The 25,373-nt window shown below is 38.5% G+C and overlaps 3 protein-coding genes and 2 pseudogenes across 7 annotated transcripts; 4 read left to right on the top strand and 1 right to left on the bottom strand.

Annotated features, from left to right (window-relative positions):
• Positions 1–71: 71 nt before the first annotated feature.
• Positions 72–3,575, top strand: LOC148734148 (uncharacterized; annotated as a pseudogene). Its single transcript, XR_015998796.1, has 4 exons — positions 72–335; positions 449–509; positions 885–1,299; positions 1,984–3,575. The product of XR_015998796.1 is annotated as an uncharacterized LOC148734148 (transcript).
• A 542-nt stretch (positions 3,576–4,117) lies between these two features.
• LOC148734147 (NADH dehydrogenase [ubiquinone] 1 beta subcomplex subunit 9-like) lies at positions 4,118–5,459 on the top strand. The gene is made up of 3 exons (XM_088753531.1): positions 4,118–4,401; positions 4,568–4,623; positions 5,151–5,459. Exons 1-3 carry the CDS (start codon positions 4,152–4,154, stop codon positions 5,220–5,222), a joined length of 378 nt encoding a protein of 125 aa, XP_088609657.1. The 5' UTR covers positions 4,118–4,151; the 3' UTR covers positions 5,223–5,459.
• Positions 5,460–8,304: 2,845 nt separating this feature from the next.
• LOC111347708 (uncharacterized) lies at positions 8,305–12,788 on the top strand. 2 transcript variants are annotated; one of them, XM_088754766.1, is made up of 5 exons: positions 8,305–8,694; positions 9,111–9,349; positions 9,880–9,984; positions 11,294–11,375; positions 12,244–12,788. In XM_088754766.1, the coding sequence occupies exons 1-5, from the start codon at positions 8,362–8,364 to the stop codon at positions 12,301–12,303; spliced, it is 819 nt and encodes a 272-aa protein (XP_088610892.1). In that variant the 5' UTR covers positions 8,305–8,361; the 3' UTR covers positions 12,304–12,788. The 2 variants fall into 2 exon arrangements, with proteins under 2 accessions (XP_088610892.1, XP_022810657.2); XM_022954922.2 differs by having other exon boundaries at positions 11,294–11,407.
• On the top strand, positions 12,515–15,329 carry LOC148734146 (uncharacterized; annotated as a pseudogene).
• A 181-nt stretch (positions 15,330–15,510) lies between these two features.
• Positions 15,511–25,361, bottom strand: LOC148734145 (leucine-rich repeat-containing protein 69-like). Of its 3 annotated transcripts, XR_015998877.1 has the most exons (11): positions 25,158–25,361; positions 24,789–24,915; positions 24,219–24,291; positions 23,283–23,399; positions 22,507–22,585; positions 22,328–22,399; positions 21,777–21,878; positions 18,630–18,670; positions 18,219–18,357; positions 16,874–17,706; positions 15,511–16,783 (listed from the first exon to the last, which is right to left on the bottom strand). XR_015998877.1 is itself a non-coding variant. In XM_088753826.1 (10 exons), exons 1-10 carry the CDS (start codon positions 25,332–25,334, stop codon positions 17,590–17,592), a joined length of 1,044 nt encoding a protein of 347 aa, XP_088609952.1. In that variant the 5' UTR covers positions 25,335–25,361; the 3' UTR covers positions 15,511–17,589. The 3 variants fall into 3 exon arrangements, 2 of the variants coding, with proteins under 2 accessions (XP_088609952.1, XP_088609953.1); XM_088753826.1 differs by having other exon boundaries at positions 15,511–17,706; XM_088753827.1 differs by having other exon boundaries at positions 15,511–17,706; positions 18,630–18,667.
• Positions 25,362–25,373: the final 12 nt, after the last annotated feature.

The following is a 25,373-nucleotide window of genomic DNA, read 5'->3' as shown; positions in this document are numbered from 1 at the left end:
AATGCAAAAAAGATATATGTTGTGCGCGGACCCTCGTAAAAGACTTCCGTCCGTTAAAATGATTTTAAGTAATAACTTTAAATATTACAATACCCTTAAATTTTTGTGCGAGCCCGCGGTTTTCAGGCCCATGGAAAATATGTAGTCCAATGCGCCATGCGCATGCTTTGTTTGGAACCAGTCCCAAATGAGCTGTTACTGTGGTGATTGTTGATTCCAATAGATGAAGTGGTGAAACTACTAACTTTTCGAAGTCTTTGAGAGACTTCTAATTGAACTTACTGAATTGCGACCTTTTGAAAGATGCCTGTAAAAAAGAAAAGTGGAAAATCTAAGTATGCTAAGAAAGATTTCGTTTGATTTTACATTAACACAGGGCTAGCTACTCGAAAGGAAGTCAAAGCAAATGCTTGCGGTCTCATTGGAATTTGATTTGTTTTGCTTGTAGATCTGGGGGAAAGAAAAAGGGAGCAAAAAAGGTCAAGAAGTCCAAGGAAGAACTAGCTAAGGTATTAAATCCGTCAAAATTCTTGTCCTCAGGAATTAAAAAACTCGTAGCCCATCAACCGTTGTCTTCGATGGAATTTCAAAGAACTTTGGTACATCTATCAGCTACATTTCTTATGGAAAACTTCTCTTTTATAAACTCAATTCGTGTAGGGAGTAACAACATTGCAAAAGTGGTCAGCTAGTTTTGGAAAACCCGACTCTCAAGTTCTGTAGCTGTACCATTAAATTCACTCTTTGTTATGATTGTTCGGGTGTACACAAGTCTTTGTCACCCCCAAACAGACTTTGCAGATCTTTCTTATCAATAACATAACGTTGTAGGATCAACCCTTTTAGAGTTATTGAAAATTGAACACTTTTATTCTATTTATCAGGAAAAACTAGAAAAAGCCGCAGCAGCCTTCGAGGCAGCAGATGATCTTCATTCTGCGTTTGTAGCTCGTATGGACAAATGGATGACTGATAACTATGCACGAGCTATTGATCTCTTTCGCCGATTTGATGTGGATGGTGATGGTAGCTTGTCTTATGAGGAATTCTATGCTGGAATGCGAGATTTAGACGCACCAGCCAATAACCTAGAGCTGTATGTTCTTGCAAAGAAGCTAGACAGGGATGCCAATGGCTTGCTAGACTATCTTGAGTTTTCCAAAGGTTTAAAATATTACAAAAAAGAGGAGTGTGTTCAAGATGATGGTCTGCCTGTTCTAAATTTGAAAGAGAGGAATTGGAACAATGTCCTTGCTGTAAACTTGGATTATGGAAACCATCTAAGGAAAAGTTTCCAAGGTAGCTAGAGCAGACAATTTGTATTCAATAACGGTTCTATCAATGTTGAGGATGTCATGACCTAATGGTTAGTTTTGTGGACTCCAAACTGAAAGGTCTGGTTACAACTACTGACTATGACTATACTTCACTTTTACCAATTCTCTCCTTACCCCAAAGTAGAAACCGCCTCCTGGTTAGCTCAATGGATAGAGCGCTGGACTGTTGTGCAGGAGGTCGAGGGTTCGAGCTCTGGCTGGACCAACACTCAGGGTCAATAACTGAGAATAATTTGCTACCTTTCTATAACATCAAGAAATGGTTAGGTATTCTAATCTTCTCGGATAGGGATGAATAAATGGAGGTCCCGTCTCCTGCAGGGTTGGGATAGGAAACATTAATTTTCCACACACGAGATTACTGTGTGTTGGATGTCCTCCCCTGGGGTGGGATGGGTGGTGTACTGGGTGCACTTAATTTGGAGCCTCGCTCTGTTGTGCGACCCTCACCACACTCTGGTGGAAGTGATTAAATAAATAAATGGTACCAGTGAACTGTTGGGGGATCCTGACAAAATGTGGGGGGAGGGGGGATGAATACCCGTATTTTTATGAGCTAGCAATCCATTCATTCTGACTGATAAGGATAACACTGAACTCAGGATATTGGTTTGGTAATTAACTGGCAATTTTTTTTTTGTTACAGGTTTATTAGTATGGAACTTCACCTTGTGACATTTGCCAACTTGCCGCAGTTGAAATCTTATCCAGGACATTTCCAAATATTTGTCCATGCTCACATACCAGTTTATTCTGTGGAATCAATAATCAATGAAAGATTTGGAGGAACAACTAGAAAGGTTGTAATATACTGCACCTCAAAAGAAGGCAAACGAATACAGTTGGATCGTCATAAGACTCTTGAAGAGTGTGGCTTTACTGGCGGGCCAAGACCAGAACCTCAGCTAGTGGAACTATTTTATGATTTTGATGTAGAGTTTAATGACTGTCCAATCCTTATGAGTGATCATTATTTTACCTAATAATATGTAGGAAACTGGAAAGCTTTGGATTCTAGTGGATCAAGCACAAAGGTTTTCATAAAGTAGGATTTTTTTTGTTAATTCAGTGCAAAAATTTAAGTTTAGTAAATATTTAGCTTGTATGATGATTGTAAGCCATGAAATAGTTTTGCAAACATAGTTTTATCATGTTTTTGTGGTGTGTATACCCATAATGTGTAGATTTAGCCAAGCCTATAAGCGGAGCTCGCATTTTTTTCCTGTATGGCTTGTCAACAAAACTAAAGCTCCCACTAGCCTGTACTATTGGATAAAGTGTCCATGTAGAGGACTGATTCTATTATAGATGCTATAGGGTTAAATTTAAAAGTATATGGTTACTAACAGTATATATGTTATTGATTTGTATAATTATGGGACCATTGCTAGGCTGAGCCCACATGGCTCTCGGCTGTGCATGCTTAATGTACCATCCACTAAATTCATCTCAAACCCAGAGTCTCCTCAGTTATGGACATGTTTAGCGCACTTGTTGTGCTCAAATACCCGCTGGACAGTTGAGTGTGCATGCTAAAAGTAGCACCTTGTACAGACACCCATACGGTCATAAGTCCAAATTTTTTTGGTTTGATGGGTTGCCGCTACTATTTTATATAATTATGGGGCTACGATGCATGTGCTGCATGCACAGCACAAAAAAAAAAAAAAGAAAAAAAAAAAGGTCTTTATATAGGATTACACAATCACTGGTGAACCAGTAGTTTCCATTGTGGTCCTTGCAAACAAATGAAACAAATGGTCTAAATTGAACATAGCATCATTAAGAACATCACTAAGAACCCCAACCGGCCGGAGGCAAACCAGTTGGCTATTTACAAGCGTGGCCAAGGATCTGAACTAGGGGCTACCGTGAAACAGATCCAGTGGTCAGGGTGGGACTCGAACCCAGGAGCGGCGAATTACAAGTCCGACACTCTAACCACTCGGCCATACTGCCTCCAAGTTCTGCCATTATTTTGGAGTTTGGAGAGATATTATATACCATGAAATATATTACTCCCTTTTGATCAAAATGATCACTAGCCAGCTGTTAAAGGTTATTTAAGGTTTGAAGCCCTTGAAATGTTTTATGGTTAAACAATGTAGTTAGGTTTTCAACTTTAGTGTCACTAAATCTTACTTTGTATATCGGTTAGATGCCTTTCTTGAACAAAATAGAGTACCAAACCAATGTTATAGAGATTAAAAGTGGTTGTAGTGTCATGTTCACACAAAACTTTTGAAAATTGTTTGATTGGTTTATAATATTCTGCTGTCCTATCAATGCCTTGTCTGCATGGAAAATATTCTTCTGGGATGCAACACAAAATTCTTTTGAGAAAGGCTGGAAAGGCAAATAATTGATATCAACTCAGTGAGAAATTTGAAATATTCTTAGGATGGGGTTGATGTGTGGTAAGAGGGCCTCAGGGAACCAATGGGGAACTATCATAAAGATATTTAGAGATATTTAAAAAGAATAACTTCTGAAAGTAGTATCAGCCCTCAATGTAAGTGATAGTCTCCAGTTTTCTGATCTTGGTATCAGCTTTTGGACAAAACACTTGTCCTGAGCCCCAGAAATATTCCCTTTTTGGCATGCTTTTGTTCCCTTTGCATGTTTTAGCTCATTTCTTTTGTTATGTTGCTGGGAGAATATAGAACCCGTGTCAGGTTACATGTATGTCTTAAAATATGACTTTCCATTCTATCAGAAGCTCTTGCCCTAAGCTTTTGATTGTACGCATTGCATGCCTGTCTGTTCGGTAGCAGAGAGATTGCTGGGAATGAGGTGGTTCGTCAAATATCCAACATGGCGTACGTCCCATCTCACTTGGTGAAGGGCATTACACATCAACAGCGTGTGATGCGCTTATACAGAAACAGTTTAAGGCATTTGCTAGATTGGGTCATAGACAGGCAGACATGGAGGCAAGAGGCAGTTAAATTGAGGGAAAGATTCGATGCTCACAAACACGAGAAAGACAGAAAGACTATTCACAAGATTCTGGAGGCAGCCGAACGTGAATTTGAGAAAAATAAACATCCATTCCCCTACGTTCGTAAGTACAGTGACTTTTGCCGTTTTATCCTCTAGTGTTTAATATTTTGGAAAGTTTTAAAATTACTCTGTATATAATTTTTTTATTGTTAAACGTGTAGCTTGTTCAGAATTGATCAAGGTTTGTAGGTGATATCGAGATGATCAAGTTGTCGCTTGTGTTGTAGACCCTGATAGCCCTGATGGCAGCAAATGGGAAAGAAACTTGCCACCTTCTCCTCATGTAAGTGTTCTGTAAGATTTATTCTTTGGATTGCGGAAGATAAATGTTTCTCAAAATGATCGATGTCCCAGTAATGCATGGATAGACACGAACCAAGTTTTGCTTGTAGAAGGACCTTACAAGTACAGTGGAACCTGTCTTTTAGCGGTCACCCACGGGGAACGGCGGTTTGATCGCCTAATACAGGTTGACCGCATACTACAGATTGGACTGTATTACCATTTGATATATTCTTCGTTCATAAACAACAAGAAGCACAGGTATTGCACATGTGCATGAACTAGTACGTAGTTTGAAATTTGAAAAGAGGTATTATGGGAATTTCTTAGCACTGGCATTCTGAAGAAAATATCTAGTTTTGACAAAAATTAACAGAAAGGGAGAGGACAGGAAAATTGTAATGTTGGAAGGCAGTAGGATGGTTAAGATAAGAAAAAATTTTGAGACACAGCAAAAGATTTAAAGAGTTTGGTTAGAGTATTAACTGTAGTGTAACTCGAGTAATTTTCTTTTCTGTCAACTTGTAGATGCTTCATATGCTTCCCTGGGAAGAAGAATGGTACAAAGAGATGACAGAGTGGGCAAATGAGAAAGAATAGACTGAAATCCTATTCTTTAAAGAGCTACTGTTCATTTCAAAAATGTTTGGGAGCGTATTCAGTTCCGTATGATCATATTTGTATCTTGTCATCCAGTTTTCACAACATTATGATGTCAATTGAAAGCTCTTTTTCCAGCCAGGGATGATGTTATATGAACAAAAGCAGTATTAGTGTAAATTTTCATGAGAAGATTGTTGAGGCTGTTAATAAAGGATTTTTTTCTTTACCTTTGGAGATTGATGAGAAATGTTGTTTGTTTTTAGCTTAAAGGATCCCTTCCAACCACAATACATTGCGCGCGCGATATGTGAAATCCGCCATTTTCTCTGCCATCCGGTATTGGACAAGTCGTGAAGTGGAAAGAAATCCTCGTTCATCCGAGTACATTTGCCTCACTGAGGTCTTGAATTTCCTCAATCGCGTTCCAAATTTATTGTTCTTTCTATTTGACTAGTTATTTCTTAATTATTTTTTCTGTTTGGGCGCGCAGGGTATTGTGGTTGGAAGGGATCCTTTAAGTAGATGAAGTGGTAAAGGTACCATTCGAAAAAATTAATGAGGGCCTAAGGTATTTGAAATGAAGAAAAAAAAAAGCAGCTTGTTCCTTGTGTAGAAGAAGGTTGAACACAATATCACTGAGTATTTTTATGAGTTGTACTGTGTTTTGACGAGCCATTAGGGCGAGTCAAAATATAAACAATGAGTTAAAATACTCAGCAATACTATGAAACAAATGTCTAATAAGAGATTTATTATCCAATATGCCAAATTCTTATTTCAGTGCAGGCAAATTTCAAAGATATTTCTGGAGTACAAATATTGCGTAATATTTGTACTCGTCTTGAGTGTTATTTGTATTGTACAGAGTGTAGCTGGATAATAAAAGCAATAATTGGATGAGGTTGAGCATGATGTAATGAGTTATCAAAACTGAGATCTGAGTTATCTACCAAAAGTGAAGACTAAGACAGATAACACAAACAGGGTTGATAAATGATGATATCATTCATAAATTGTTTTGTATTTTTTAAACAATCTGCAAAAGAAGACACTTCTCAGAGTTTGCAAAACACTGTACAAATGAGGGGCTTTGAAACTTGGCAGACTTTGAGCTCAACATGATAAATGCAATATCTGCTGCAGATATTTCATTAACTCAACTTTACATACAATTTTGTATTGACTGAATGCCCTTGACCAATATGATTTTTCATAGTAAGTGTATTGTATGATAGAGCGCTTGACACTTCAAATTTGAAGAGAGTGATGTACTACTATGAATGACACCTTAAGAAGTCTAATAACCAGCTTTAAAACTACTAATTATTGTTCCAGTTCCTAGAGATTAAGGGCTGGTCTTTAATCGAATGCTTGCAGACCCTGCGCTAAGCATGTCCCGACTTGTACATGATCACTACTGTTAGCTGTCAGACAAGTGCTCGGCTACCAACATGTAATCTCCCATGCTGCTCATCTCTCGTAGAGGACATATCAATTAACTTTTTAATGAATACAAAGGAGTGGCTGACAATTAATTTCTCAGAACATCACCCCCCATAAATCAAACATTAATGTCACGGGAAGAAAGGAGATGATCACCAACTAAAGAAACTCTTCCTTGTTAAACAAATTCTCCTTGTCAGCATTTAGCAAATGTATTAAGAGCTGTATGGAGAATATGCATACTGATGTCAGGGTGTAAAGGGTCAAATGCTGAACGTGATTTGGGACTTTAATAGCTTTTACGGTCTGCGAATTATAAAGAAAACTTGCACCATCCCCTCTCCCTGGTGACAAGCGTTTTCCCGTGCCTTGAGGTTAGTTACGCCTTATTATTTTTCCTCACTCGACTGTGATGTCAGACGCCACCCGGGTAGATTTTCAAAACGATAAATGAAAACAGGGTCAAGTTTCTAAAGAAAGTATGGCGCTGCGTTCATTCTGACGAAGCGCTAATAGAATGCTCGAAAAGTCAGCCTTCGATACCCTACGGTGGCCGCTTTATATCATCAACTCGGTTCCAAAAACCAAATTATCTTTCAAAAAGATTGTCATTATGGCCACTGCACAGTCCTTTTCATGCCTAATTAATGACCAGGGCTGGGTTGTTCAAAGGCGGGTTAAAATAACCAAGGATTAGTTTGAAATTTTATTTCAGATCTGAAAGCTTTAAAAAGAAAACTTCCGTTTAATTCCATTTGTCTACAATTTGATAATTGAATGCTCTAATAAAATGGGAAAAATCATCCCGAAACCACTCTTGAACAGAGAAATATAGAAACCTGGATTAAATTTTAAACCTGGGTTAGCACTAATCAGCCTTCGAACAACTGGGCCCAGCAGTAAGGTAAATAGGCTGAAACGCACGCGTTAAGTATAGGTAATCACATGATTTCGAGTGCAATTTGGAATAAATAAGCACGAGTAAATTTTTTCAAAGACTAACAAAATTACATGAGCCCGTAGGGCGAGTGCAATTTGTGATCTTTGAAAGAATTTACAAGTGCTTATTTATTCCAAATTGCACGAGAAAATCATGTGATTATCTATTAATAATATACATGACAAAATACGAGGTTACTTCTCATAACTACGCAGAAGAAAAGCGCGCGCATCACGTGCAAAAATAATGTATTCAAACCCTGCAAGTGACATTGACCTTGACCTTGACATTGACATTGACATTGACCAATCGTTCTGACCAATCAGAATGTCTGGTTTGTTTCTTTCTTTGCACTGAATTAACTCTCTTCTGCACTGAATTAACTCTCAGCACTGAATTAACTGAAAACTGCATTCATCTTAACCAATCAGAACTGAGAAATTTTTTCATGTGTATTATTAGGCGACAAAAACTAATTGACAGTCGATCTTTGTTTCCAACACTAAAAAGGAAGATTGTAAGCCGTCAAGTCAGCGGCTAATGTCAGTTGAAATCGCTCCAGTCATCACTCTTCTCAGGCGAGGACAAAAATATTTCGCCTTATTTCGATTGTGTCGAATTCATAAAGGGTTAAAACGCACGCAAGGTAATCAGCTAATTAATCTTTATGCTAAATGTTACGTCATAATACACGCTTGCGCGCGGCATAAGAAAATTTTTTTTAGTGGTGTAGTTCATGAGCACGAATTAGCAATGGCTGAAAAATCAGATGCTGTTTCACTGAATAATGTAACTAGGCTCCTAACAAGACGTTGTCCACAGGTTCCCGTAAGATATCAAGCCACCCCGAGTCTCGTTAAAGAAAATGCGAAACTTAATCCACGATTATTTCCGTATAATCTACCAACCGGTCCGCACCGACCTTTCTCGGGGACAAGTAGGCCACCCGCACTAGGGTTAGGAAACATCAGGGGATTAAAAGAGAAAAAAAGGAATGAATTCTCTATGAAGGAGTCAGCTGAGACGCTTCCGCAAGTAAAGATAAAGAGCAAAAGTGGGAAGGAGCTACAGGTTTTAAATGAAAGGGTGAGTTGAGCTTTGAAGAATTGTAATCCAAGGAATGGAAGGGGAGGAGTAGGGTAGTCTGAGAATCAATGGAGAATGGCAGGGGGTTCAAATTAATTGTTTGCATAGCTCCTTCACACTTCCGACTATGAGCATCATTTATAAACTGTTATAAACTGAAGAGTAGTACCAATACTCTCGATCACTTATAAGTGCGGAAACGTGTCAAAAATCGACAGGTAACGTCGTGAGACTAACAAGTACCTTTATTATATCTACTTAGTAATGATTAGGTGGAACCGGAAGTGTTCTCCAGATTTCATGACTGGCCTGATTTCCTCTCAAAAAGCTTCAAATCATCTTATTAAGGCTGAATCTGCCACTTACGAAGTCTAACAGTTATGATTCGTTTAATTGTTCATCTTGCCATTCGCAAGAGTGATAGAGCCTTTGTTGATGACGAGAAACTTCCAGCGCGTATAAACGAAGAAGTCACTTTGCCTAGACACGAGAAAAATGAGGATCTAGTGAGATATCGAGCTGTTAGATACGAGCCCAGGCCTGAAATATGGCAAAGAGTTGCGCGTGTCTGGGACCAAGTCCAAACAAGACCCAATCAGTTTCATCAATACGAGTCCGACGGCTTGTTTCCCGCCATGTTAACGTCATCCACCAGGTAGGGAAATAGCATGTTGTGTAATTGGAGGATTGAATGATCTGGACAGGAATAGGCGAGGGAAAAGGGAGGCCTGTAGCTTGAAATATATAAACCTAAGTAATCACAATGACCGACCAATCAGGAGAAAGAGGACTGAAAAGGAGCCAATAAGAACTCAAAGAAGGAACAAGCAAACTTCTCATTGAACTAGACAACGCCCTTGATGTTAGCTTAGCAACTGATTGGTTGAGGAAGTTTTTCATACTCTTACAGTGTAATCGTCGAACAAAGTAAAGCAAAATCATTTCAACACTCATGTAACTAAACAATCGTCTACAATGAAAAAAAGTCAATATGTCACAAATTGTCTGCTAAACAAATGTCCGAAGAATGTTTTTATGCATGAAGAAATAAGTCAAAAATTCTTTGTTTAGATTCGTCACGAGAGTGTACGTGTCGTGACGAATAAACTGTAGTCGTCTTTATGTATCCGCGACTGAGCTAAAATCTTTGAACTTCACTATAAATTCTTCATATCTTCCTTCTAGACCAGAGGAAAATGAAAATGAACGAGTCATGACAGTCAAACCAGCCAAAAAACCGGTCAGAATGCCAAAAATTCCGGAAAGAGGAGAAGATAGAAATATAAAATTGTAAGTTGACTGAGGAAAATAATCCAAGTTTTGCTTTGACGCACAAGTGAAAGGTCCGTAAGCTAATCGCAGAATTGCGAGAAGATTGGGAAGGAATTGCTACGCGTGGTGCCTTCTGGAGTCGCTTGGGTAGCAAATCATCACTCATTCCAAGCACCGTCTGCGGGCATGGGGGGGAGCAGCAGCAGTATCAGTTCATGAAATTTGCAGAAAAATATATCATTGCGTACGTTCTTTCCGATTCTCTCAAAACTTGGTGATGTTGAATACGATATGATATATGATATGATGTTAGCAGATGAAACCAGTCTCGCACTAAATTTCAAGGTTGACGTACACGAGTCTGAATTTTTATTTTCGAGTTTTACTGTCAGAAATCTTGAGAAATAACTTCGGTAACGAAGCGAACGCGGGTGAGCCTTCCTGCTGACTACGTTTTAGAAGTGATATTCAATGGTGTTAAAGTGATCGGTACCGGCAGCTGGATTTAGTTATCTCCCATGCTCATCATTCATGATAATTGATTTTTTATGCCAAATCATCAACTTTTAGTTCTTATCCTTATCGAGGATTGGGTGCAGGTTGAGGAGAGAAGATTCCTCTTCTCCTCTCCTAGCTCCCCCTTTCCCCTTTCCTATCTCCCCCTTTCCCCTTTCCTAGCTCCCCCTTTCCCCTTTCCTAGCTCCCCCTTTCCCCTTTCCTAGCACCCCCTTTCCCTTTCCTAGCTCCCCCTTTCCCCTTTCCTAGCTCCCCCTTTCCCCTTTCCTAGCACCCCCTTTCCCCTTTCCTAGCTCCCCCTTTCCCCTTTCCTAGCTCCCCCTTTCCCCTTTCCTAGCTCCCCCTTTCCCCTTTCCTAGCTCCCCCTTTCCCCTTTTCTAGCTCCCCCTTTCCCCTTTCCTAGCTCCTCCTTCGCTTTTGGAGAAACCTTCGACCTTTTTACTTTCTCTGACCAAGAGTAATTTTGTCTTCCATGCCTGTTATACTTAGTTATTATTAAAAGAGCGGGAGGTCTGTATGGAAGAATCTTGACCGAGTTCAAGATTCTCCCATACAGACCGATCTAGCTCGGTTTATAAGATGTTTATTATATGGCTGTGTCTTATATGCCAAGTTTTTATATTCTTTGTACCTTTTTTTGCTAGACCGGTCTAGATGCCGGTCTAGATGGGAAAATCTAGACCGCTTTCAATATTGATTTCAGCCAATCAAATTCGTGAATTCGGTAGTTTCCAGTCCTTGTGAGACACAGCCATATAATAAACGGTGATATTATGCAGGTCATACTAAACATTCATTGCTTGCATTTCAGCACTAGGCCAACTCCAGGGTACGAAGGCTACATCTGCCGATATCCAGTGGAACCTAAAACTCCTCAAGGATCCTGGAATGAGGTGTTTGTAAACTTTTCCAAGTTAACTTACAGGTATGACGATGACTACAATTAGCATCTGGCGAATTCTGTAAATGAGAAATATGCTCCGGAAACCGTGCATATACTAGTTCTTACCTTCGCTGTGTAGATGCCAGAAATGACGATACTGACCGCTTTTATGGTTCTTAAAACTGAACTAAGCTCTCAAAAATTTTTTCGAACGGGCAAAAAATTCGACTGCGCACACTTTTTAAAAAGGAGTTCTTGACTCAAATGATGTTCTTTCCTGAGATAATATGGCCATAATACGGTTTTTTTTTATAGCTGCGCATCGTGGTTTTGAGAGTGCGGCCTGGTCACTAATGCAGAACAGCTTCTATACTTTTTCTTTCCAGTTTGTGTTGACATATTGTATACGATATCGGAAAATGTCGCTAAGACCCAACGAGAGTAAATATTATCAAATTTCTCCCCCAACGCAGACGTCTACGCCCTAACATCAGCATCGATATTCTCCATACTGTTCGCTATACATTATTCTCTGGTACCGAAAAGGAGAATTTGTTTCACAATCAAAGTGTCGTAGATTAGCGATCGTTTCCATTATTCTCATAAACTCAATGAATCATTCAATAGTGTCCCTGAGAGGAGAAATTAGATGCTGATCACTCCTGAGATTTTAAAGGATTAACAAGTCCCTTTTGGTTTATTTTTGCGTCTGATTCGTTGAGAGAATGGAGCGAGTTTCTCGGACCAATCGATCTTTGGGAAAAGAAATTAAAAAAAACAACCCTATCCCGGAGACCTACTTGAAAATCGCTCTATTATCTAAAAGTTTTTTCGTTATTGCCATTTTCTTACCTTTAGATAACATTTCTTCTTGGTAGATCATATCCATCCTACGAATACACGAAGAAGGAATTTGCTTGCAAGGGACCCCTGAGTAGGCTTGTTACCACTACTCACCCCTTCAATCTGTTTAACAAAGTCGATAAACGGAGCTCTCGACCAAAGAAACTTGGGAGACGCGCTGACCATTCCAAATTTATGTTTATCAATTGAGGATTCTCTGTGCTGTATTTTGGGCCATTTTGTGAAATTGCGGGCTGATCTGTTATTATTATTTTTTTCCCGGAAACTCTAGGAAATGATTTCAAAATGATTTACGATTTAAAACTAGATACGAATGCTAGTAAATGTGAATACAACTGAAATGACTTGTTTTCGTATCACGAAAGAAAACAAACAAAAACATAGTTAGCAGGTGTATCAGTGCAGACGGGCAAAAACTAACACAAAATAAACACGGTTTTGTCTGAGGTGATATTTGAAGTAACCTGCATTTCAGCCAACAAACCTGTGCAAATTGAATGTGGAATGCTCATCGATATCTTTATTGCATAGTAATTAAAACTTGTTGACGAATTCAAAACGATTTGTATGGATAAATTCTTACTTTCCTTTTAAGTTTGGGTAAATTTCAGTGGATTTAATTTTCGTTTGTTTATCTGGTGATAAATCGTGCAAAATTAATTTCATTGAGAGGAGGATTTCCGCTTAATCGCCGCGGATATAGTTTATCCGAGTATTCTCGTAAAGCTAAACAAATAGTAGGAAGTAGATTTAAAATAGAAAACTGAGATCTCTTCATTGTTCGGGATCTATTCATCTAATCCAAGCTGAAACGTTCAGAAGCTTTTCCTGTGTCTGGCAAAAGTACAGTGAACATATTCTACAAGGAACCACAGAACCGAATTCAGGTAATTATGAGTGCTTAACAAAGTTTGGGTTTGGCTCTCAGTATATTCTGTCGGGTCATTTCACCCACGTCAACTGAACCGGCATCATCTACAGCTTAAAAATGGAAGGATTAAATCAATCGTCAACCGACCAGAACTTTACTGGAAATTTAGTAAATTCAAACTATTCTGGATTCACCATGAATCGTCTCTACGTGGATTTCAGCCGAAGTGCCGTTGAGAAGTTCTACCGGGCGGCGGTGGCGGCGGGACTGCGGGGCGGTACGGGGCTGCGGGGCGGTACGGGGCGGCGGGGCGGGACAGGGCGGCGGGGCCGGGAGTTACACACGTCTTGAGCATTATTTTAAACACTGTTTGCGCATTCCCAGCAAGTGTACTAAACATTCTGGTCATCTTGGCAGTGTGGAGAAAATCTCCATTACACAAACCTTCTAATCTACTACTTAGCAATTTAGCGCTTACTGACTGTGGTGTGAGTTTTTTGGAGCAATCTATCTTTGCCCCGCACAAAATCGCCGCTTTACACGAGAATATTCCAGTTCACTGCATCGCTTCGCTAGCCAGCAAGGCCTTGGCTTCGGTTTTATGTGCAGTTTCTCTGCTCACACTAACCGCATTTGGCATCAACAGGCTCCTAGCGCTCGCATTAAGCGTACGTTACCGTATTGTAGTTACCATTCCGATTACCAAGCGCGTCGTGACACTTGTTTGGTTAGTAAGTATTTTGGTAACCATGCATTCCACTGTTTGTCTACCCAATGAATTTCCTTTATTGCTTGATACTGGTAATGGTAATGTGTTAACAGTTACAATCATCGCCTATGCTAAGCTACTACACCTAATTCACCAATATCAGACAAAAGTAGGGGTGGATACACGGCAGACGGCAAGACAACAGAGAGAGAGAGCAAACTTTATTTACACAGGGTAGCCCATTCAGCTCTAAGGCTGGTATCCATAGGGGCCCTGTATTGAAAATAATTTACATCAAATTTCTAGAATAGATATATATGTATATATAATGACTAGGATTTTACAACTACATTAACAGCCTAAAACTACAAAGCTAAAACACAATTAAAACATAACATAGTAAATAAAATATCAAAATTATCAAAATTACGGTAAAAGGAAATGTTTTGCTCGGCGACAGAACGTTTGAATGTTTTCACTCTTCACAATGTTTAAAGGAAGTTTATTAAAAATTTCTGCGCCAGTAAAAAGAAAGGTCCTTCTCCCAAAATTCTGTTTTACTTTTGGTAGGGATAGCCTCAGACTTTGCCTCGTGGAATAATTGTGAATATTCGAAAATCTGGTAAAATATGATGAAAAGTAACTAGGAACTAATGAGTGGAGACAGAGAAAAACGAGTTTAGCCTTGTGGTAATAGCGTCTACTGGAAAGAGTCGGCCATTGCAGCTGATCTATTGCTTCAGATGACCGGGAGCAACGTGTAATAATCCGTGCAGATCTATTTTGTAAGCGCTGTAGTCGATCTATATCTTGTTGTAAAAGGTTACTCCAGGCAATGTCACAGTAATCAAATAAGGGAAGAATTAAGGTATTATGAACAAGTATTGCTGCCTCTTTTGTGACGAAACTTCTAATGCGGCCCAGAATACTAACTCTTGACGCCACCTTTTTACATATATAGTCTGCAGAGCCAAGAAACAGCCGAAATGGGCAACATTGCGAAATACAAGGCCTCTATTCGCACTTATCTACCTGGTTATTGTAATGGTGTTTTTTATTCGCCATATCTTGCGATGAATATTGTGCTGATCGCAGTGGAATCGCATGATGAATACCGTTTCAATGCAGCTTTCAACATTACTCACAACATTCTGTTCATGAATTCGATCGTGAATCCCGCTTTTTATTGCTGGAAGATAAGGAACATTCGAAACGCTGTCATCGAGATGCTCCCGGAAAGATTCCAGGGATATAACTAGAACCAAGAATGGAAAACTGACTTTGCCAGATGAAATAAAGAACAATGAAAAATAAGGACGAAATGATTGTGGTCTGAAAGTGTTCATCACCACTAGGAACACATACCGCTAAAGTTTCATTCCAGACCTGATAACTATGCAAGAGAGGAGAGAAAGAGGGTCCTCATTCTGTTTCACGCACACGAATATGAGGAAAATCCACGCGTCACGTGTACTTCAAACAGTATTTCACGCATTACGAATTTAAAAAGAAACCTGACTTCAAATGCCCCCCTCACATCGCCTTTCTGTAAAAATCACCCATCACATATAAATTTTAGGCATCGCGTGTAAAGTCTTTGCCGTCCTCACTATATAAAGAACCATCCAAATGCTTTCAAAGTTGCCTTTTTCATTTGCCAAAGAATCAATCGCAGATGTAGAATATGACAAACGCTTAACAGAATTTAAAATATTATTTTAATGGAGGTACTAGTGCGTGTGAAGTACCTGTAGAAAAAGAAATGGAACTCTGAGGATTCAACTGAAGAACTAACAAGCTCCAAGAAAAAATTTTGTCATGTATTGCATGAACTTTTGCGGTTTTTAATTTTTGTGGAATTTGCACATTGTATGAAGTTGTAGTGTGATCGTCCGGGTGAGTGTAGTCCTGAGAAGGACTGTTGTCGGTGGTAGTGACTAGCACCGACAACAGTCCTTCTCAGGACTACACTCACCCGGACGATCAGACTACACCTTCACATGTTACCCCCGGGTTCAAACCATTTACTGCATTGCGCATTGTAGTTGCGTTTGGAACCATCCAAAATATCCATTTCTGATCTACCGTGTAGCTCGACTCTGTACAACTAAATAGGTAAAAAAAAAAATGTAAATGTCATGTTCACTTTCTTGTCAATGTTCCACTTCTTGGAGAGAAACTTGCAAAAATTATTTCTCAGCAGGATTCTGTTATTTCGAACGTACGGTATCTATAAACAAGTAAAACTTTAACTCGTTTACCAATGTTTACCAAAAACTACTTATGTCGAGAGTAAGTGATAAATCTTGACGACATTATTAGCCGCCCTGTGCCAGCCTTTTCTGCCGTTAAAAGACCAATTCGGTTAAAAAATCAATTCAACCAACAAGGTCTGGTTTAAACGGAAACGAATGTTTGACAATATTATATACAGACCTTAAGATACCCCGAAATCGGCGTACGGGTACGGGTAGTGTACCCATACACGTAAAATGTTCATGTGCGTCGCTAATTTGATTAAGATACCCGAAGAGTTAACACGCAGGAATCTGTAACGATTGTTTACAAAGATGGCGGCCGCGGCGGCAAAGTTTGCTGTTTTTCTTCAGAAATAAGTTATCTAAATTGCTTAATTAAGTCTATCAAATGTATCCAAAATTCTCCTTTATGAATGTTCTGTCATTAGAAAGTAAGCCAATGATATGCTTCTTCTTCGACAGCGCGAGCGCACGACACTTGTTATTGCAAACCCCGCCATTTGATCGAGGCACCTCACCAAACAATTCCTTTGATTGTCAACTTCAGCATTGACTCCCATGCCATATTTGCCAATGCTAGTGCTTTTGGGAGACACAACCGTTGGAGAAATTCTCAGAAATCCCCCAAATTACCGCCACAAATTGATATCGTTTCAGAGTTCAATTCTCGCATTTGAGATCCAAAGTCAATCCAGTTTGACGCGCTTTCTTCACCGCTTAAATTTGAAATTTGGCAAAAATATTTCAACAGACTTGTAATAACATTGCCAAGGAGTCAAACAATTTAAAACGTCTCTAAAACTCACTCGTTTCTCCATCATGTAGCTTGTCCTTCTCGTACTCGTAATTCTTCTACGGTTAAACTGGTGTCTTCCCCGGAAAAACGGCTGGGTCTACCGGGTAAGATCCATGACGTCATTGCAAAATGAAAAAATCATGGCGCTACCCGTATACCGATTTCGGGGTATCATAAGGTCTCTAACAGTTGTTCAAAGTCACTCTGCTACGTGTCTCGGCCATGTGGGAATGTTATTTAAGTCTCCTTTGTCTGTTACCGCACTCGCCCCCCACCTTGTAAAGGAAACGGGGGAGAGGGTGGAGACAGATTTGCACAGGATTCATCTCTTGCTTTATGTTTAGACTGGGTGATCGAAACTTGTTCTTGGGTGGAAGGGGACGGGGTAACAGGGATTAAAAAAAATAATAACCAGCTAAGCGAAAGAGCTAAGCGAAAGAGGTCAGCTAAGCTAAGCTAAGCGAAAGAAGTCGGCAGGCGATCGAGAAACTTTGAAATATTTGATCAAAATCGCCTTAGAACGTGAAGAATGTTTTTGTACTTTTTATCTTTTCATCGCAAAGTTTAACGTTGAGTTGAGGACGAAGTTTCGCGATTGTCTTCAAAATTAAAAAAAGTTTGAAGCGTTCGAAGAATGCAACGTTGATTCCTCTAGGAAAGCAGATGCTTTGTAAAGCTCCTAAACATCAGCGTGTAACGCGACCCCTGATGTCTCCAAGTGTATCCTCAAGTGTCAACAGAAGCAATCCCATAATAATCGTGTCCTTCGGTATTGAAACATCTGTAAGAACACAATAGTCCTCGTACTGGAATGATTCCTGTCTTTGTCCTCGTTCGTAAAATCTGAAAAGGATACAGAATCGTCTTAATTTACTGCTCGTGAAGTGGTGACAAGCATATCTGCATAGGTGACTGACTGAGCTTTCGAATTCAATTTGTTTTCCTACAGTATTTCACTCTGTATCATTCTTAGAACCTGAAATAAAATTTTTATTTCGAGCCAAAATTAAATTCAAGTTAAAATAAATATAAAGCAGAATCGATGACACTGAAAAAAGAGGAGTAATCTTTTGACTGAATGTTTCAAGTTTGCAGCGTTCAAATTGTTCCTTTGTTGCTTGATGCCTTAAAAACTCAACAGTAAACTTCACATCACTAATTTTCACAGAAATGACGAAGGCGACGAAAACCAGGAACGGTGAACGAGAATTTTGTTTTTACTCCCGTTCAATAATCTCTTGCTCCTGTCCCCTTTCTGGCCTGTGTCGTTATCTTTGCACTTCACTACACAACAGCACTATACACTAACAGTGCACATTCACAGCCAAAACTGAACTGTAAAAATTGTGACGTACTTTATGGGCGTCCACAAAGTGTACACACTCCAGCCAAGTGTTGAGAAAAGATTGTCCACACACTGCACACTCACTGGCGTATTGCAACATCTCCTGTACCTTTGGGTAATGGCGTATTGCTCGCTTTACAAACGATCTTCTGTATATAATGAAAAGAAGCAGACACCGTAGGGCAAAATGAAAAAAACAAGGCAACAAAGATGATCTGAATTTCAGCTTTTTCACTCGCCATAGAGGAATCGTGTTCTCTGAAGTAACTCGATAAGCACATTTTGCATTCTTTGTTCCCCATTTTGACAAATCTTTTTTCCCTTGACCAACAAGCTCAAAATTTTTCTATCTATTTTGCGTATCTGTCTATATCATGGACCTAAATATCCTCCAGCGACATTAAAAGGTGGATCTACTTACCCATCTTTAAGATCCTTCAACACTAAGCGAGCTGTAATCTCCTTTCAGGCAACAAAAACATCAACTTTAGGGTCAGGTTAAATCATTCTAACGTCTTGACCAAATTATACGTTAATAATAACAATAATAATAATAATAATAATAATTTATTGATTTATAGTGCGCCTTTTAACATACCAGGTGATCAAAAGCACATTACAACAATAATTAACCTAAAACTGTACAAGTATTAAAAATCTACAATATAAACATTACATCATTTATTTATATATACGTATCTAAGAAATATTGAAAGCTAATTTAAAAAGATAAGTTTTCAGATTTGACTTAAGAGTAGAAATACATGTGATCATGCGGAGGCTTACGTGAAGAGCATTCCATAAAGTGGGCGCAGCCATGCTGAAGGATCTGTCACCAAATTATTTTTTCATTTTCCCCGACGGATGTTTTAATAAAACACCTTCATTAGAACGCAGCGAATAGCGCGTATTATAAAAAACTGGATCATTGGATAATGCAATTCAAGACTTTTTATTGGCTTAGCCATTATGGTATATGAGCCAATATACCATAATCTAATATCTGTACATTGTAACATCCGGTTTCTTCTTACAAAATAAAGTCGAGAAGATTTGTCTAATATCTTGGGGGCGCTTTTTTTCAATAAAACAATTATTCCACTCGCGCTTGTTGGATATGAGATGACTGTAGCCAGCCAACTCGGCGCTACGCTCCTCGTTGGCTATCTATCATCTCATATCCAACGCGCGCTCGTGGAATAATTGTTAAATAGTCCTAATATTAATTAAATCAATGATGTAGCTAGGTGCCATGCCATTGACGGCTTTGAAAGTAAGCAATAAAATTTTTAAATTAATTATATATTTTACTGATAACCAGTGTTTTATCAAAACTGGCGTAATGTGGTCATTCTTTTTACATGACACAAGTAGCCTGGCTGCAGCGTTTTGAAATCTTTGCAATTTAGCTAATTCACAGTCCGGTAGCCCATAGAGAAGTCCATTACAATAATCAATTCTACTTGCAACAAAGGCATGCAACACCATTTCTAATTTTTCTTTAGGCAGAAAGTAGCTTATTTTCTTGATTTTATGTAACCAGAAAAATGCCACACTACAAGACTTAGAAATGTGGGTCGACATAGAAAAACTCAAGTCGAGCCAGGCGCCCAGATTGCGCACTACTTTGACAGGTTTAATATCGATCATGCCAACACGGACTGAACAGTGATCAATTTTCAGCAACTGTTGCCTCGATCCAATAACAAGAAATTCAGTCTTATCATCGTTAATCTCTAATTTGTCCCGGTACATCCATTTACGTAAGTCACTAATGCATCGCTCCATGGCTTCCAATGCCTTCGCTTGATCTGTAGGACTGTTAGGACTAAAAGACAAGTAAAGTTGCGTGTCGTCAGCGAAGCACTGCGCATTCGGCAGGTGGACTTGTACTATCTTAAAGAGCTTGGAGGCATAAACCACAAACAGAAGCGGGCCGAGACAGCTACCTTGTGGAACACCAAAACGCAGATCGAAGCTATCAGATGTAGCCCCCTCAAACAAAACACGCTGGCTACGTCCCGACAAATACGACGAGAACCTCTCTACAGCCTTCCCGCCTATACCAAAATCAGTGGACAAGCATTTAAGCAAATTCGAGTGGTCCACGGTATCGAAGGCAGCACTTAACTCTAAGAGAACAAGTAGTGTGACTCGCTGCGAGTTCATATTCAATAGAATATCATCACCAACTTTGACCAAGGCTGTCTCCGTACTGTGATACCGGCCATATGCAGATTGTAATGGCGGATAGAGACCAGACCGAACAAGGTGGTCGTATGTCTGACTGAATACTACGCGCTCAGTGAGTTAGGATAGTCGTGCTTTATTAATGTTTTATTATCAGAAGAAAGTCTGAAAAAAGATTCGGAAAAAGGCACGTATGCCATATCCCGGAGACTGAACAAATAGTTCTGCATACTGCAAGCTCTCTCAGCGTCATGTATTTATCACGTGTCCCGTACAGACCCTACGCGCCTTTATTGAGAAGCACTAGAGAAAAAAATCCCGTATGAAGGCCGTACGTGGTAAGGTGAATACGGCCAGAAGAGCCATACGGCCTCTCTAGATTCGGTTTGAATCTGAAGAAGGAGATAATTTTGTTTTAATAAAAACTGGATCATTGGATAATGCAATTCAAGACTTTTTATTGGCTTAGCCATTATGGTATATGAGCCAATATACCATAATCTACAAATATGGTAAGCGTACGCGTCAGTTTAAAATCAAAAGGGAGCTAAAAAATTTGTCTAATATAAAGATTTGCTTAATATCTTGGGGGCGTTTTTAATAAAACAATTATTCCACTCGCGCTTGTTGGATATGAGATGATTATAGCCAACTCGGCGCTATGCGCCTCGTTGGCTATCTATCATCTCATATCCAACGCGCGCTCGTGGAATAATTGTTAATTATCAAATGAGTTGACAAGGTAAACTGGCCACTATAAAGAGTTTGTATATCTCACATTTCGAGCGTAAACTCTTCGTCAGTGCAAATGAATCTGACGAGGGGCTAACGAACGAAATATCAGCTTTATAACTCTTCACGATGGCAAATTTACATTAACTCAATTAACAAAACTAACTTATCCAGTTGAAAGGCGGCAGAAAGAGAAAGAGCGACGATAGCATGATAAACACGAAACGACTACGGCAGGTCGGGTTGGACGGGAGAATGTTTGGCCCTATGTCCTGTCTTCATGACCTTAAATATTTTCCTACTAGTCAGTGGTTCAGTTTTAGCAAAAAATTCTAAAGTTCTGGACAACGTTTACGCGCTACATTGCGTAATAACGCCAAATAAATTTGAAGTTGTCATTTAAAATATACAATTACTTAGCAAAATAATAACCGAAATCAATTTTACCGTTCAGTTTAAAGTGTGTGTGACTCAAATAAAGTAAAAGATTGGCGCCAATCGAGTCAATTCAACCCATTGCTCACTTAAGTTTGCAAACCCATGAAAGGATAAAACTAGCAGATTTAAACCTTTTTTGTCCAAAAGAACATAATAGTACACATTACCGGTAATATGTACTATTTAATCTTGAGTTAACTGCACTCACCTTCAGTGTCAAAACTTCATCTTCTTGATGAGAATGAACGGGAATATGTTGCAAAAGATTGTTTTCTTCACAATATAGTTCCTTCAGGGGAAGATGTGCCAACTGTAATAGCAAAATAAAAAAATGCTGTATTGCACAATGCAATTAAAACATGTGTGGTAAAATTGTTTAAAAAAAAAGAGACAGTAAACAACTTTTGGAATTTTTGACATTATGTTTAATTCTACAATTTTAATCTAATCTGATAAATTGTATTTTGATTAGTTGTCATGACAGCCTCAAAAACCAAGATCAAGGTAATGGGCCAAACATAACAAAGAATATTATTTACCATAGAAGACAGAAAGAACTCAAAGCAAATACAAGCAAACCACCTAAAATGTGTATAAATGCAACTGGGTAAGTTGCAATAGGCATTACTTTTGCATCTGATTGGTTGGGAGAATTACATGATATTTCTAGATCAATTGCAGATAGATGCCAAGGACTTCCATATATAATCAGTGATGCTTGGGATAAGAAAAACAACAAAATAGTTTTTCATATCAAACCTCAGCTGGGAATATTCGGAGACTGTTGGCAGACACATCCAGTACTCTGAGCTGGGTACATTTTGATAAGCCCTGTTAAAATAAACCAATACTGACCATTTGTAACATAACCAGTAATAAGACATTAACATTTTATAACAAATTGTAAGTTCTGATGGTCAGTCAAGTAACTAACAAACCTCTGGCAACTCTTCTATAAAGTTTTTGTACACATAGAGTTTTGTAAGATTCCTAAGAAATGCCATGTCCTCTGGAAGACTAAATTAGAGAAAACAAAAGAACCCTCCATCAATCAGAGTTAATTTTGGAGAGACATAGTTGTTCACAAAGTGATCAATGAGCTGGTTTGAAAACTACAGCTTACCAAAAGCTCTATAAAGTGGATGAGTACAGATTCCTCTATGAAATTGTTACTTGCACATGTTTTCCATTGTGAGAGACACTTATGGTGTGTTTCACAACAGACCAGGTTTATTTATTTAGAGGGGGACATGGGGAGTTCTGATTACTACAACACTGCCACAAAATAAAAGAAACACCACATCACTGCAAGAAATATCACGATTTACCTGGTCTGGTTTCACTCATCTATACCATGTGCTGGTCTTTGTCTTTGTGTATGATAATTAAGTCCAGAGGTCAAGTAAAATATAATAGAACACGGTCTGGGGTTAATCAGTTAATCTTCAATAAGTTAATCTTTCAAAAAGATTTTAATGTCTCTGATGTTGGATAATTGACCATGGGGTATCAAAATCTAGTTTTTGGTTAGGTAAAAGAATAAACTGCTACACTCGAAATGGTTTATTTCACTGAACACTGTCATTTTGAAATACAAACATTGTACACCGTAAGGTTTGAGATCACTGCAACACCACAAGTTGAGTTTTTCTTCACTGCAATACCAATGTACCCCTCTATTAAGTACCAAAAACAAACATGGTGTATAATGTACCTTGATATCTGGTTATCAGCAAGATGTAGTTCTGTGAGGTTAATCAAGTGACAAATTTCTGCAGGAACAGTGTGTAACTCATTGTGATCTACACTGAGAAACTGTAAAGACACCAACCTGAGATTTTTGAAAAATAAAAAATAAAAATGAAATAGTACTGCTTAAAGAAAAAGAATGAATAAAATCCATAACATATCCAACACGTTGACCCAAATAATCAAGGTTGAAACCAACATGTTAAGCCCATTTGAATTCCATGCCATAACATTCTGCATGATTTTGGACAAACTTTGATTGCTAACTACACAGTTTTCATCTGTCAAGTGACTACCCTCATGCCTCTCATTCAACTGTATTTCATTAAGCGCGATCATCACTGTTCTGTTCAATAGTATCTCATTTGTTATTCTTTTTTTTTTGACATAGTCTTAACATAGTTATATCGTAGATAATTATGTATGTATATATATATATTTCCATTTTATTAGTTTTAATAGTTTTATATTTGCTGCACATGTATTAATACCAGTGGTTCCTTATGGAATTGCTAACACATTTTTTGAAGCGTAAATAAAGTTTATTATTACTATTATTATTATTATTATTATTAATAATCAAGACAGTATATTCAACATGCAATACTTGTAATCCACTATTTTACTTTTACTTAGGAGAGCAGATTTACAACATGATTGAGTGATAGAAAGTGCCTCATCGTGGTAACGCTATGTGGCATTATGTAACGCAATACACTACACTCACAAACATTGACTTCAAGCACATCTTAAAAAAACTGCATTTGCTCTCAAATGTGGGCAATGCTGTTGATTTTTTTTGGCCACTCAGTCAAAATTTAATTGATCATCAATTAGTAAGTAATGAGGGAAAATATTAACTTGGATAATATCTGAAAATAAAACATAAATTTAATCATACCTGTTTATTTCACATGGTAAGGTCTTCAGCTGATTTCCATTCAGATTTAAAAAAGTGAGCTTTTGGAGCCCACCTGAAAATGGTTCATAAAACAATCCTTAGAGTGCTGACAAAATAATTATTAACCTTTTTTAAATGTACATGTTCATTCAATGTCCTTGGACACATCAAAACCAGTCGCTAGACATTTTAATTTACCTAATCATTCTAAGCAACATATGGCAATCTGCGGTCTTTCCTTGCACTTAGGTGGCACGGAAAGCCGTAAAAATCTTGAACAAAAGCTCATCTTTCAAACCGGCAGTCTAAATCCTACAGGGATCAATGAATGCTTTTCATTCCACTAATTTATTCATGTTTTTCTCGTTGCCATGCACCCACCAATAACGTAGCTCCATTTTCTACCTTTAAAAGCACACACAACCCACAATTCCTCTATTCCGTCCGATGAAGGGCTAACACTCGAAACGTCAGCTTTTGTAATCATTACTGTGGCCAATTTACCATTTCAACTTTGTTGATATATCCAAATTACATGTTCATTCATCAGCTTGCAGTGCATTTACTTACTGAGGACAACAGAATTGAGTTCTCTTAACTTGTTATTAAACAAATGTAGTCTCTGCAAGCCAGATAAAAAAGAGAATACTCCTGGAAGAACCTCTAACTTGTTATTTCCAAGGTTTAAGGATTCAAGCTGAAGAAAAAATCGTAAACAAACTTGAGTATGTAACTTTAGAGCAAAAATGCAAGACTACAAAATTCAAACTTCTTCAATATAACGCAGGTCGGCGACTATGGTGTTCCACACCATAATTTGTATTAATACATCTACCCCTAACCCCATATCTTATACTAAGAATGAAAAGTTTAAATTGGTTTCAGTGAACTTTCAGTTGAACTTGAGCGTAAACATGCACGACTTGGTAAAGATGTCACCTGTTTAAGTGTGGAAAATTCGTCTGGAAGGTCCGTTAAGCTATTGTTTTTCAGGTCTACGGCCTTAAGGGAAGTTATCTTTCCAATGATTCGTGGAACATTCTGTAAGTTTTTGTTACAAATGCTGAGGGATTTAGGTTTTCCTTTAGTCGCGTTGAATAAAATTCTGTCCGCCATTTTGTATCCATGTCAACAATGCTCGCGGGCTCGTGATCG

The sequence above is a fragment of the Stylophora pistillata genome, chromosome 3 (genome assembly GCF_964205215.1).
Source record: "Stylophora pistillata chromosome 3, jaStyPist1.2, whole genome shotgun sequence".
Classification (NCBI taxonomy): Eukaryota; Metazoa; Cnidaria; class Anthozoa; order Scleractinia; family Pocilloporidae; genus Stylophora; species Stylophora pistillata.
Note: the sequence above shows the minus strand (reverse complement) of the source record. Positions and strands in the feature narration are given on the sequence as shown.